The 14,827-nt window shown below is 42.1% G+C and overlaps 1 protein-coding gene across 9 annotated transcripts in view; it reads left to right on the top strand.

Annotated features, from left to right (window-relative positions):
- Positions 1-13,925, top strand: part of asxl2 (ASXL transcriptional regulator 2) — a 344,573-nt gene extending 330,648 nt beyond the window's left edge. For all 9 annotated transcript variants that reach the window (XM_072563223.1, XM_072563214.1, XM_072563234.1 and 6 more), the window contains 3 exons: positions 2,300-2,405; positions 4,184-4,919; positions 9,061-13,925. In XM_072563223.1, coding sequence (XP_072419324.1) covers positions 2,300-2,405; positions 4,184-4,919; positions 9,061-11,622 — 3,404 coding nt within the window. In that variant the 3' untranslated portion in view covers positions 11,623-13,925. The remainder of the gene's footprint in view (positions 1-2,299; positions 2,406-4,183; positions 4,920-9,060) is intronic.
- Positions 13,926-14,827: the final 902 nt, after the last annotated feature.

Genomic DNA, 14,827 nt, shown 5'->3' with positions numbered 1-14,827 from the left:
TTCGAATCCTCCCTCTTCCTCCAGCCAAAAGGGGTAACAATGGGTACCCGCATGTGCCCCAGCAATGCCAGCCTCTTTGTCGGGGACATGGAACAGTCCATCTTCCACAGCTACCATACCCTACCTCTTCCTCCACTATATCAATGACTGTATCAGCACCATTCTGTGCTCCCATGAGGAGATTGAACAATTCATCAACTTCATGAACACCTTCTACCCTGATCTCAAGTTCACCTAGACCATCTCGCACACCTTCCTCCATCGCCAAACCCTTACCACCCAACGCCCAGAGGAGGAACGCCTCAATTTCCACCTCAGGACCCTCCAACCATACGGGATCAATGTGAATTTCACCAATTTCCTCATTTCCCCGCCCCCCCCCCCCCAACTTATCCCAGATCCAACCTTCCAACTCGGCACCGGTCTCTTGAACTGCCCTACCTGTCCATCTTCCTTCCCACTTATCCACTCCACCCTTCTGTCTGACCAATCACCATCATCCCCACGTCCATCCACCTATCACACTCTCAGCTACCTTCCCCCCCAGCCCCACCCCTCTCCCATTTACCTCTCAGCCCCCTTGGGCCACCCCCTCATTCCTGATGAAGGGCTTTTGCCCGAAAAGTCGATTCTCCTGCTCCTCGGAGGCTGTCTGACCAGCTGTGCTTTTCCAGTACCACTCTCTCGACTCTGATCCCCAACATCTGCACTCCTCACTTTCTCCTCGGCAGTTACTCCTTGACCAATTTCAAAATGCTGGCATGTTTTTTACCTCCATGACACATTAAATTCTCATAATTTGATTGATTTCCAGATGTCAAAACAATAAATTCAAACTCGATTGGATTTTAGTAGTCTGGGCATAATTTAAATTGAATGGTTAAATTTGAATTGTTGTCAGAGCAACAACCAAACCTCAGGTCTCCATTTCAGATCCAAATGTTACATATGTTCAATTTTCCAGTAAAGTCTGGGGCTGCCATCTTGTCATATCACAGAGATGCTTCTAATCTCTCCGTGCAGAGCAGCATTGTCTCTCTCTTAAAGGTATAGTACATGCCTTCAACTTCATAACAGATTTAATAGAAAGTCTCAAAGTCGTGAGTAGCTGCCCAGAGTAGGTAGTTCACTAGATGGAAGCTGTTCCCACTTGTAAAAAGAAGAAAGAATGAGATGCTGTAGATTTAAAGTGGTATGCAAATGAGGGGAGAGTGATATGAGAGAAGCTTTGATCACACAGTGGGTTATTGAGGTACGGAATGCTCTGCCTGCGAATGTGGTGGAAGCAGGCTCAGTGAGCTATTCAGATGGTATTGGATAATTATTTGTTTGGAAATGGTGTGCAAGGATGTGGGAATAGGCAGGAGATTAGTGATTGGCGATAGAACCAATACAGGCACAATGGGCTAAATGACCTCTTTCTGCATTTGTAAGGATTCTGTGACATTAAAGAAGCAGTTTACTTTTTGTAATAAGCATGTAACCCAAATGGTTATTTTGCTATTGGCAGCACATAAATAATGAATTTATGAAACCCCTAGTGCATTTGGATTTGAATCACAGTAAGGGGATGGTGTTGGGGAACAGATGAGAATTTGATTTATGGTCTGTTTTAAGATCTTTCAAATTGTGTTCTACACTTAGGTAGCTTTGTTTTTTAATTACCTTGCTTGTGTAATAAACTTCTGTTTTATTGTTCATGAAAATCTGAGTGTATCATTGTTTGTAAGTGACCATCACTTTTAACACAAAAGAAGCATGACCTATCAACCCAGCTTTCAGTCTGGGATCTGAGGCAGTATTATGAGCTGGGATCACATCAGCTGAAGAAATATCTTGATTTTGTGGTGTTTTATTTTCTAACCATAAATTATGGTCCTTGTTCAGCAGCCAAACACTTGGCGAAATCATCTTTCAGTGACATAGAATGTTTTGCTTCACTTGACATGTGCTGGAACTGCACTGATTTCTGATATTAATATTTCCCCTCCGCTTTGAACTCCCAAATGAGAATATAAACACCTGTATTCTTTGGAAATCCAATTTTAGATTCTAGCCAACCAGCAATCATTATCGTCGATTGAATCAGTTTTGGCTGTTCTAAGTTCAAAGTTTGTTATTTGAAGAACATTTTGTCCAAAATGTATACCTATTTTGAAAGCATCTATTTGATAGGATAGATTTGAAATTGGTACATCCAAGGGAATTAGGCCATCTGAGGCTGTGTTTTATTAATATTCATACCATCTCACTTACAGCATAATTCATCAGCTGTAACTTCCTACATGTTTATCAACAGGAGAGTTCACTCCAGAAATGCAGCTGAGAATACGACAAGAGATAGAAAAAGAAAAGAAGGTGGAACAATGGAAGGAAAGCTTTTTCGAGAATTACTATGGCCAAAAGTAAGCAATCTCATCATATTTCAATCACTGTTTTGCCTCTTATTTTACTATCTCATTTTTTGGGGTGATATTTGAATGAAGGGTTATGGTGATAGGGCAGGTAAGTGGAGTTGAGGTCACAAAAGGATCAGTCATGATTCTATTGAATGGCAGAATAGGGTTAAGGGGCCAGATAGCCTACTCCTGGTCCTGGTTCTTACATTATTTAATTTAGAGCAAAAGATTCCTGTTCGGTCATTCATTGGTGGGATATTCAACAATGAAAATGTTATCTAAGATTACAAAGGGGTCTTGATTAATTGGGTCAGTGGGCTGAGGAGAGGCTGATGATGTTTAATTTGGATAAATGTGAGGTTTTGCATATTGGTAAAACAAACAAGGGCAAGGCATAATAGAGTTAATCGTAAAGCCTGGGTATTGTTGTTAACAGAGAGAGACCTAGGGCATGAGGTACATAGTTCTTTGAAAGTAGCATCACAGGTGGATAGGGTGGTTAAGAAGGTGTTTAGCATTAATCTGTCTATTGAGTATAGGAATTGGGATGTCATGTTGAAGTTGTACAGGACATTGGTGAAGCCACATTTGCAATACTGTGTACAGTTCTGGTTGCCCTGCTAATAGGAAGGATATTATTCATTTGGAGAGGGTTCATAAAGGATTCGCCAGGATTTTACAGGGACAGGAGGATTTGAGTTATAAGGTAGGAGAGGCTGTATAGGCTGGGAATTTTTTCACTGGAGTGTAGAAAGTTGAGGGGTTACCTTCAATAAGGTTTCTAAAATCAAGAGGGGTATAGGTAAGGTGAACAGCATGGGTCTTTTCTCTAGGTGGAGGAGTTGAAAACTAAGGGACCTATTTTTAAGGTGAGAGGGGAAAGATTTAAAAGGGACCTGAGGGACAACTTTTCACAGAGGGTCATTCATACGTGGAATGAACTTCCAGAGGAAGGGGTAGATGGAGGTACAGTTATGACATTTAAAAGACATTTGGATAAGGTGCATGAATAAAAAAGGTTTAGAGGGATATGGGCCAAATACAGGCAGGTCAGACTAGCTTATTTTGGGAATCTTGGTCAGCGTGGACTAGTTGGACTGAAGGGTCTGTTTCCATGCTGTATGTCTCTATGACTCTATTGATAGTGCTGTTGTACAGCAGATACCTGTTTGAGATAAGCAGTATAAGCCAGAGTTATAGCTAAAGTATCTTGTTTAATAAAGAAGAGACATTTGTAAGTAAAAAGGCAAAATAAAAGCTGTATTTAATATAGTCATGAGTAATTAACTAAACTTTTCTTTTGCATTATGTAGAACAATTGTAGCTGCCGTTTTCCCTCTTGCCAGCTATAAATATGTCCTGCAGCCAGCAAATTTTATAGGGATCTAATCTCCATGGAGAGTATGAAAGAAAAAATAGATTTTTTGAATGAATGAGGAAAGATAATTGATCAGTGTGCTAACACTTCTGCAGCTGTGGGCATGTAGGGACTATATTCTTTGAAAAATACATTTGATTGACAATGTATGCAAAAATATCAAATTAGTTATTTGACACTAATTATTGTTCCACAGTTGTCCACTTTACTGACAAGATTACTACTGGCATTAAATTGAGACAAGTCTAATCTAGAGGTGTTTATGATCAATTTTTATTTTTTGAATAATTGAAGTTTAGTTGTTTTATGCACAGGTATGAAATTATTGAAGACAAGTTTAAAAAGGTCCTTTAAAATTTTTAAATATTTCTGACACTATTTTGTAAATAACTTGAACATTTTGCAGTTCTGGCATAAGTCTGGAAGACTCCGAAAAGCTGACTTCATTGTCGAATAATGTTGAGGATCATCAACATCTTCCAACCAAACAACCCCCTCTCCAATCAGTCACAGACGAAAATTCAGTCAAGGCAGAGACACCAGCTGAACTAAAAGGAGAAGCTGACATCAAAGCACTAACCAAAGAAGAAGGCACGCTCATAGTGGAAGACAAGGGTGAAGCAATAGAGACATCTCCAATCTCTTCCAAACAGTCTGGCAGCAAATCATCTCCAGCTGTTAAAACCCATGAAGATGATAAACCTTTGGAGATTAGTACGCTGTCTGAGAAGAAGGCAGATCCTGACCTGACTCCTTCAATGCTGCAGCAAGATAATCAAACTCCAAAAGTCAACTCTGTTGTTTCCCAAGAGGGTAAAGCCTTGGTATCCACGGTGAAATTAGACCAAAACCAGTCCAAGTTGCAGAGTTCAGAAACATCTGAAAATAAAAAGCCTGAGGCTGTTGATTCATTGGAAAGCAAGATCCCTGAATCTTCCAAGAAAGAGCAAGTTCTCAAATCTACTGAAGAAATGGAAGCTATTGCAGAGGGTCTTAAAAGGAAGTCTACCAGTGAAGAAGAGTCTCTGCTCAGCCCTGAGAAAAGGCCCCGCATTGTGGACCACCAGTTATTTCGGACCCCACCTAAGGACTTTCCCAAAGACAAAGATGAGCCACGTGAACTCAAAGTCCCACCTCTTAAGGTACTTGATATCTTGCTGCTTACCTAATCCAGGTTTCATTCCAGGTGCGACCGACAATGGCTGGGATTCTGTTGGGTCAATGGGTACTATCAGTCATCAGTCAAAGAACCAATGAGGAACTATTCTGTGCACAGGCTTGATGTGGCCATCATCAGTCCTTCAGCACAATTGGGGTCTTTGGTGACTGACATCTGCTCAGATCCATTCAGAGCTGCCAGCTCCTTCAGGTATCAGGTCCCTGCTTCAGACACAGACTGCCTGACAGGAATAGACTGACATTCCTACCTTCCTCATCTGCAGGGGAATTGTTCATTTAACCCCTGAGCTGCTAGTAAATTGGAGTGGGTTCAGGGATAATAGCTGAAAAATTCCTTATTCAGGAATTATAACCGTCCGAAATGTTGATTCTCCTGCTCCTCGGATGCTGCCTGGCCTGCTGTGTTTTTCCAGCACCACATTTTTCAACTCTGATCTCCAGCATCTGCAGTCCTCACTTTCTCCTCAGGGATAATAGCTGTCAATAATGCAATTGGGGACAGCACGGTGGCTCAGTGGTTAGCACTGCTGCCTCACAGCGCCAGGAACCCCAGTTCAATTCCCTCATCAGGCAACTGTCTGTGTGGAGTTTGCACATTCTCCCCATGTCTGCGTGGGTTTCCTCCGGGTGCTCCGGTTTCCTCCCACAGTCCAAAGATGTGCAGGTTCGGTGAATTGGCCATGCTAAATTGCCCATAGTGTTAGGTGCGTTAATCAGGGGTAAATATAGGGTAGGGGAATGGGGCTAGGTGGCTTACTCTTTGGAGGGTCGGTGTGGACTTGTTGGGCTGAAGGGCCTGTTTCCACACTGGAGGTAATTTAACCTAATCTGATACCACCTCCCCAACCTACATCAGCAGCTGGAATGCCCACACTGGCCCTCCACTTAATGGAAGAGGATTGGCCATTGCCAGGCCTGGTGCAGTGGTCATCCCATGATTAGGTGGTGAGAGCAGCATGTTTCCTTGTTTCCCACTACATCAGGACTGCATTCAGTCCAGGCCACTGTTAGATAGAGAGAGAGAGAGAGAGAGAGACTCTTGGTCTGTGTAATGTCACTTAAACTGTGGTTTCATTTGGAAAAAATATATTTCTTGATGAGTCTGACATTGATGTTAGTACATAATGATTAAAAGGAGATGGTGAAACTGTAATATATGGAAATATTAATACTGGGAAAGAAAATTTGTGTGGAAAAATAGAATGATTGATTTATTGTCATGTGACTGAAGTGCAGTGCATAGCTTTGTTTACAAGCAGTACAGGCTGATCACAGTAAGCAGGGATGGATGGGTTACAATGAGTTAGACAGAGGCATGCAGATTACATTCCATGGGGCGTACGCTAGGCGAGATCAGTGTTAGATCGGTATTATTTCAGGCTAGAGAGTCCATTTATCAGTCTAATAACAGCAGGGAGAAAGTTATTCCTGAACCTGCAGGTGCGTGTGGTCAGGTTTCTGTGTCTTCTGCCTGATTGAGGAGGTTGTAGGAGATCATTACCGAGTTGGGAGGGGTCTTTGATGATGTTGGCAGCCTTTCTGCAGCAGTGAGCCATGTAAATGGAGTCCATGGATGGGAGGTTGGCCTCAGTGATGGTCTGGGCTGTGCACACAACCCTCTGTAGTCTCCTATGGTCCTGGGCAGAGCAGTTGCCGTACCAGGCTGTTATGCACCCGGAAAGTATGGTGCATCTGTAAAAGTTGATGAGAGACCTTACCAACATGCCACATTTCCTGAGGAAGAAGAGGTGTTGTTGTGCCTTCTTGACCATTGCATCCACATGGATGTCCAAGACAGATTGTCGGTTATCGTCACTCTGAGAAACTTGACAATCTCCTCCCTCTCAACCTCAGCTTCATTGATGTAGATCAGGGAGTGTTCTCCTTCTTTCTTCCTGAAGTCAATGATCAGTTCTTTAGTTTTGCTGACATTGAGAGAGAGGTTGTTCTCAGTGTACCACGTCACCAAGCCCTCGATCTCCTTTCTGTATTCTGACTTGTCGTTGTTAGATATCCCTCCTGCCATGGTGGTACCATCAGGAAACTTGTAGATGGTGTTCATTTGGAATTTGGCAACACAGTGGTGAGTGTACAGGGAGTACAGTGGGGGGATGAGGATGCATCCTTGGGGGGAGCTCCAGTGTTGAGCTTTATCGTGGAGGAGGTGCAGTTGACTATCTTCACTGATTGTGGAGTGTGGGTCAGGAAGCTGAGGATCAAGTTGCAGAGGGCAGAGCCGAGACTCAGGTCATGAAGTTTTGAGATTAGTCTGGAGGGGAGAATGGTATTGAAGGCGGAGCTGTAATTGATGAGCAGGAATCTGATATGGGTGTCCATGTTGTGCAGATGTTCCAGGGATGAGTGCAGGCCAAGAACATGGAGTCCACTGTGGAGCTGTTACAAATTGTAGGGGATCAAGGCAGGCCGGGAGACTGGAGCTGATGTGGGTCATGATCAGCCTCTCGAAGCACTTCATGATTATGGAAGTCAGAGTCACTGGGCGCGAGTCACTACGGCATATTACATGGGCTTTCTCTGGTCCTGGGACAATCGTGGTCCTCTTGAAGCAGGTGGTTTGTAGGAGGGAGAGATTGAAGTTATTGGCAGTTCGTCGGCACAGGATCTAAGTGGTTGGCCAGGGACACTGTCTGGGCCAGTTGCTTTCCTTGGGTTGTCTCTCAGAAAGATCGATCTGATGTCTGCAGCGGTGACCGAGGGAAGAGGTGCCCAGGGGCTCTCTGGGTAGGCATCACTGTGCCACTGGCATTCTGTTCGAACTGAGCATTGGGCGCATCAAGGAGGGATGTGGGTTTGTCTGCTATCTTGCTCTGCTTCATTTTAAATCCGATAATGTTGTTTAGACCTTGTACCAAGCAGTGGATGTCTGTTTGATGGGTTTGGACCTCTAACTTGGTCTGGTATTGCCTTTTGATATCCCTGATGGCTTTGGTGCAACTTAGAAATAGATCATTCTGTCTGTGTTACCTGTACTGGGTTTTCTGAAAATCTCATCCAATTTGCCCCACATACCTGTTGTTACACCAATGCACCGGTAAGCCTTCTTTTCCAATATGTATCCAGTTTTCTCTTGGAAGTTATTGTTAAACTTGCTGCCACAGCACGCTATAGATCTAAACAACTCACTGTGTGAAACTCCCTCAGATTTGGCTTCTCGACCTTGCTTTTCTACTCTGCATCTCTATTCATAAAGCCATGAATGCAAAGGTACTGCAATGTCACATTATAATTAGTTTCACAGAGACAAATAAACTCAGAGCCTCTCTAATTTCCTACTTTGCATGTTATGAGAGGTCAGTCAGGAACCATGTACTTTCACTTTGGTTCAGAGTTTCAGTGAAGGACTTTGGTTGAAGAGACCATGTATAAGTTTAACACCAGTTAAAATCCAGGCAGCAGAATTCTATGTTTGACTAGCCGGTGTGTGGTCACAGGAGGCCAGGCTGTGTGGGGTTCTCCCATTGGAAATGAGCCCCCCTATGAAGAAGGCAGCCTCCGTCACTTTTCCAGTCAAGGCCTGGTGCCACCCTGCCACACCGACCTCAAACATACGGCACGGCAGGAAGTGGCCACTTAAGAGCATCGATTGCTGTAAGGGCAGGTGGGCTGTCTTGGAGCTTGCCTGTTGCCTGGTAAATTAAAGAAGACAGCCATCAGGAAGGGCATCCACTGAGATTTACAAAGCCCTTGAAATACCCACTGGAGACTGTGGAATTCTGCTCATTGTTCCTGTCTGTATATTAGCATCAGGGTAGATAGGCAGGAGGCTGGAAGAACACAGCAAGCCAGGCAGCATCAGGAGGTAGAGAAGTGGACATTTCAGGTGTAACCCTTTTTCAGACTTGACCCCCACCCACCCCCTTTATCTGCAGCTCCCGTTACACCCACCCCCAGTCCTGAAGAAGGGTTACACCCAAAACATTGACTTCTCCACCTCCTGAAGCTGTGTAGCTTGCTGTGTTCCCCCAGCTTCTTGCTTGTCTATCTTAGATTCCAGCATCTACAGTTCTTTTGTCTGTAATTAGCATAAAGCTCAATATACATATGATCGTTGTTTTAATTCTCTTTCTTTTAAATTCCTTCTAGATTCCAGTCTCAAGAATCAGACCTGTGCCCACCCAATCTAGTCAGGTCTCTCCAAGGGCCACTTTCCCACAGCTCGTCATTAGTCCTGGGAGAACTGGAGCCAGGACTCTTGCGGACATCAAAGCTAAAGCTCAACTTGCCAAGGCACAGCGGGCACAGCGGGCAGCAGCTGCAGGTGGAACAGTTCCAGGTCCAGGTCCAGGGGGAGGGGGTGGAGGGGGTGGAGGGACTGCAGTCACTAGAACCTCAGGACAGGGGAACACATTGGATATGGACAGAACTGGAGGCAGGAGAGGTGTTGGAGGGTCCTTGTTTGATAATTCAGGACAACAATCTAGAACATGTCCAGAGGCTTCAAGCACGGTCCCAACCCGTATGGATCCGAGAACACAATTACAGCAAGCCCCCATGGCGCAGTCCTTACCTGCAATTAGCAGTGCAGACCCCAGCAAATCTTCAACCACAATGACAACACCAGCATTAACATTATCATCGAATGCACATATACTACCGTCTGTGACTTCACTGTCATCCTCACAGATCTGTCCAGTGACCACAAACAGTACGGCAACAAAAGCCACTCCCGCTCCATTGCATCCAGAAACTACAACTCAGAATCGCAGTACAGCCTTGACAGAGGTTTTGAAACCTGGACTTGTTTTCAGAGATTCTGCTTATGCAAAGGCAGAAACTCAAAGCTCAGGAAATTTTCCCGTGCACAATCTAGCCCGTGAAGTGAGTACTCAGCCTTTGACAGACTCTAATGTTAGAGCGCTGGATGTAGACAGAAAGCTGCCTGCTGAGACTCAGCTGCCCTCCCCTTCACAGAGGGGCCAGCAGGTTCCAGTTTCTGCCACTGTCTTGGTCACAGCAGCTAGTTCTGTTTCTGTGGCAGCTGGAGATAAAGCTGGCACTACCGAAGCAGCCTCACCAGTGTCTAAGGCAATGACATATGTAGAAAGTCCTGTAACTACACCTGCTATATCTACACCTTTACTTTGCACTTCACCTGATGTACCTAGCCTTAAAGCACCAGGACCTGTTTGTGGAACCATGCCAAAAATGAGTTCCTCCATCCCTGCAAATAATCCATTGGTTACTCAGTTACTGCAGGGGAAGGAAGTGCCGCTAGAGCAATTCCTGCCGAAGCCTCTAACCAAAGCAGAGATGAAGCAGGTGTATCAGTTTCCGAAAACTTCACTTGATGAGAAAATAAAGCCATCGCCTGATGGCACCCTGGTAGTATCAGTGACTATGGCAAGTGCCACCACTGTGATTCAGGACTCTGGTGAGGTACCGACTGACCTAATCAAAGGAAGACAATCTCAGGCAGTACCAGAGCAAGTTGTTGGATCGATTGATCAGCAGAGACAGCAGGAGCTGTTTGAACAGGCTGCAAAACAGAGTTCTACCAGTGACAAACAGCAGAGCAGAGCCATTGATCCAGGCTGCACTCAATCAGAAACACTCAGCAGCAGAACCTCAGAGAGGACACTGCCAGCTAGACTGAGCAATGTGCAGAGTCAAACTTTAGTTCCAGTGTCTTTACAGCATGATGGCAACCATTCAGCTTTTCCTTCCACAGGGGCTTCAGTTGGTCAAAGATCGAGGTTTGGTTTGATGGGGACAAAGTCTGCCCTTAAGCCAGCTGTATCTGGTCACTACCTTCTGAACACAGCGACATATGGAAGAGGTTCAGAGAGCTGGAAGAGAGCCCATGTTCAGAGTACTGACGCTCATGTTGGTATAAATGGCCTGGTGGAGACATCTGACGATATTAAGGAGGACAGAGCAAAACAAATGGATGGTAGTATTCAGGTAGCGTCAGAAGCAATAAACAGTTCCGTGTCCTGTCACCCCCCACCTGCATTAATTAAAGCAGATCAAGACTCCACCCAGATGGGTGACAGCATTGCCTGCCCACGAGTAGATCATTTGTCCAGTGGATATTTGAAAGTGGAAGCACCCACACATGAATATAAACACACTGGAAAGGAGAACACTCCTTTACTGACTCCTGCACAAATGGCTGGTATATCTGTGACTAAAGAATTCTATCAGGGACTCCAGTCAAATTTAGCCCATGTTGGCGCTAGCAAGTTAATGCAGAGCCACCAAGACCCTTACAGGATATCCAGCGTATCTGTAGGATTTCAACAGCCACCCCAGCACCACCAGAAGCTTCCCCCTTCAGGAAACCGGGCAAGTTCCCAGTTTGCATTTAAACCTGTTCAGAGTAGCAGTATCAATGTTCCTTCTGTTTCATCTGTAAACCATTGCTCTACGGTGACAGGAATGTCTGTGTACAGCCAAGTCTCAAATAACTCTGGAAATATGGTGTCATTCTCCGTTACTGTGACAACACTTCCTGCTGGTCAGTCAATAAGTACAAGCAGTCAATCTGCCCAAACGTTTCCTGAGGGTGGCAGCATGGAGGACTCACCTTCTCAATGTTATTGCAGGCTAAAGGCCATGATCATGTGTAAAGGATGCGGGGCATTTTGTCACGATGACTGCATTGGACCATCTAAATTATGTGTTTCTTGCCTGGTGGTACGATAAATAAACCTGGTTTCCTTCATTAGAAAGAAATTTATCTGGATTGGCGTATGCCATGCACAAGAGAAATATTCAATCAGGAAAAATGGTATCTCAAATTTATTAACAATGGCACCTTTCTCTCGGCTTCTTTGGCTGGTATGTGATAAATGAGACAGAGTTTGCACTAAAGATCATGCTTAGATTGTATTCTATTTTTATTCAAACAAAATTTTGAACAGAAGCAACCAGGGTAACAAATGAAAACTTGCTTGATATATTATTTAAATACCTGATCATATGAACAGGACCCTCTTGTATTTTAGCCTTTTCTCCCTCACCATCCCTGGGCCTTTAATACATTGACGTGAAAAAGCAAATGTGAAATTTGCACAGCTAGTGAACAATGCATTTACTGAGCTAATTTCTTCACCTCAAAACAACATTGATGAGTATAAGTTATCCAGGCTGGGCAGTGAACTTGCAGTTTTTCACAGTGAGTACCTATTTAGTTAGAATCAAAACTCTTAAATCCCAAAGCTGACACTTCTTGTTCATTACTACACTTGTGTTTGAATCGGAGAGATTGGCAAATATTAAGAGTACAGTAATGCAGTTGTAATATCAACAAACTAAATACAGTCAGGATAAGAGTCTGTAGACGTTGTGATGACCTATAGAGCATGTGCTGACATCAAGTTACTGCAGAAAGAACTGCACTGAATTTTAATAAAACTCCACCAATCTGCTGGATCAAGCAGTAATTGAATACAAAATATTAGTCATCAGATTGTATTTGAAGATCAGAAAACAAACTAATAGAGTATAACTAAGAAGAGGCAACTTTGCAAAAGGTTTATATCATTAAAATTGTCACAGTATGAACATATGAAAAACCCACCGTGATTGCATTGTATGTTTTCTGACAGTATTTCTGAACTGTTTTGATATCTCACGAGAAGGAACAGTGAGGAGACAATAATAGGATTTTAATCTGTTCCACTTCCAGGAATAATCATAGGATAAATGGCTGAGGAATTTCCATGTTATCAGTTTCATATTTCATGAATTTATTTTAAAAATGTATTAAAATAATTGTCCCAGCTGTCTGCTTTTGTCAGAGAAAAATCTTTCCTTAATGAAAATTTGTTGATCAAAACTGTAGAATAGCATTCTAGACCAGCTCGGTGTCTGTGAAATGATAAAGAAAAGCTTTTAGATCAACACTTAGTACTTAAAGATACCTCAGTTTTTTGATGAGGGCATCATGCTGACACACAAATCAGGAATAAACAGCGTTACTTAAATTCAAAGTTCTAATGTAATGATGTTCACTAATCTGTTGCTTACACCAGAAGTCAGCAATGTTCCTCTTACTGTAAGAGGTGAGCACAGTGCAGCCTAGTAACTGATTGTTACAATTGCCTATGACTTTCAGTAGATTTTAGGCAGTGTCTATGATTTTCGGAACATGCGACAGTAAGATTGAAAGGTTACAGACAGCTCTTGCAGTCGACAACTTTCTTGAAGGGGCCAACAAAATAACCTGATTTGTTGATAATGGCAGGATTTTTTTTCCTTATCTTCCTTTTAATATTGTTAAAAGCATCAAAGTCCAGCATACCATAATTGTCGTTTGACACATGACAATAGCTTTACCAAGTTTTGTTTAATTTATGTCAGTTTGGATTTTAACAGGGTTGTAAATCTTCCCACTGCTTCTAGTTGTCTTTGAAGACATTAATATTCTGCCTTTTGATGCAAATTTTGGAGAATTTATTGAGTAGAAAAATGTCAAAATTAATTAGGCCTGTGTATAGTTTTTAAAATAAAACTGTTTTTCACAAATACCAATATAGAAATCACTATTTTTAAAAATAAATAAAGGATTTTTAAAGAATTTAAAAGATAAAGAACATTTCTTTTACTTTATATTGGTTGCACGTCATGTTTCGTGTTCAAATCAAATGTGGCAAAATATTTAATATTTTCCTCCCAATAGTAATCTAAATAAAATAACCCAATGACAGTTATAATAAAGTTGCATGGTCAGTAAAATTGAAAATACTCAATACTTAAAACTGCATCAGTAAATGGTCCATGTTGTCATTAGAGGCAATTGGAATTATTACCACATTATGCCACTTGTAAAGAACATAGAATCTTTATTTCTGGTATCGTCTTTCTTGTTACAGATTATATTTTTATCTCAAAAAATTTTAAAAGGCTGTTCTTATAATGGAGAGTGTACATTTGAAATATAACTCCTGTATGAAATGTATTTTATCACCAGAACAACAGCAAATAAAGATAGCTGTTATATCCTTTGTGTTTGTAATCATGAGAATGTGGTTTGAAACACCATATTGATGAATTGTATCGGTCAGCCACTGGGCTATCAATGAGATCTTCCTTCAGCACTGGAGGTGAATTCTGGATCACTGATATTTATTCTTCTCCACAGACTAACCTATTATAAATATTAACGGGTTAAATTCATCTTGGGTGGAGGGTAGATAAGATGATAATTTCAAAAAGTCATTTGCATAAGGAGGTCATGTTTGATGGACAATATAACTATCTGCTGTTACACATGCACAATGCTTTCAATGACAAAATCTTGTACAGTTGTAAATAGTGGGTTCTACATATTAATTTTCCCGCTTACATCATAATTTCATTTGGTATCACATAAAATTCATTTGGCTGAGAACAACAAAATATAAATGGGACTTGTTAAAATTAAATTATATTCTTTAAAGTACAAATATTTCTTAGACTGTAATTATACATCTTTTAAAGTCCTATTTCCAAATCTAATTAGTCTCTTTTGTCACACACAAAGTCTAACAAATACTAATTCTGAAATCTACTGATAAATATTTTCCAAACTAGCCTTTCCAAAGTAAACAAATTAATTTGTTGCAGAGATTGTATTTGTTTGTCACTGACCACAGAGCACTTTAAATATTTTTCAGAAAGTCACTAAATGATTTCCAATAGTTTTTGAATGGCCTTCAGCCCCAGTGCTCCTTATGTAACTTGGGTCAGTGAGATTCACAACAGTTAAACTGCAGCATGCTGCTATTGTAAAATACATTAACTATATATGAATAGAAACACTCACAGTAACATATTCACACATACAATCACTTGGTCATAGGTACTCATGCAGGCTTTCTGACATGAAGAATACGATCTGGACAAATAGGAAACCTTTCCTTTCATT

Source organism: Chiloscyllium punctatum, chromosome 3 (genome assembly GCF_047496795.1).
Source record: "Chiloscyllium punctatum isolate Juve2018m chromosome 3, sChiPun1.3, whole genome shotgun sequence".
NCBI lineage: Eukaryota > Metazoa > Chordata > Chondrichthyes > Orectolobiformes > Hemiscylliidae > Chiloscyllium > Chiloscyllium punctatum.
This window is presented reverse-complemented; position numbering and strand designations above follow the sequence as displayed.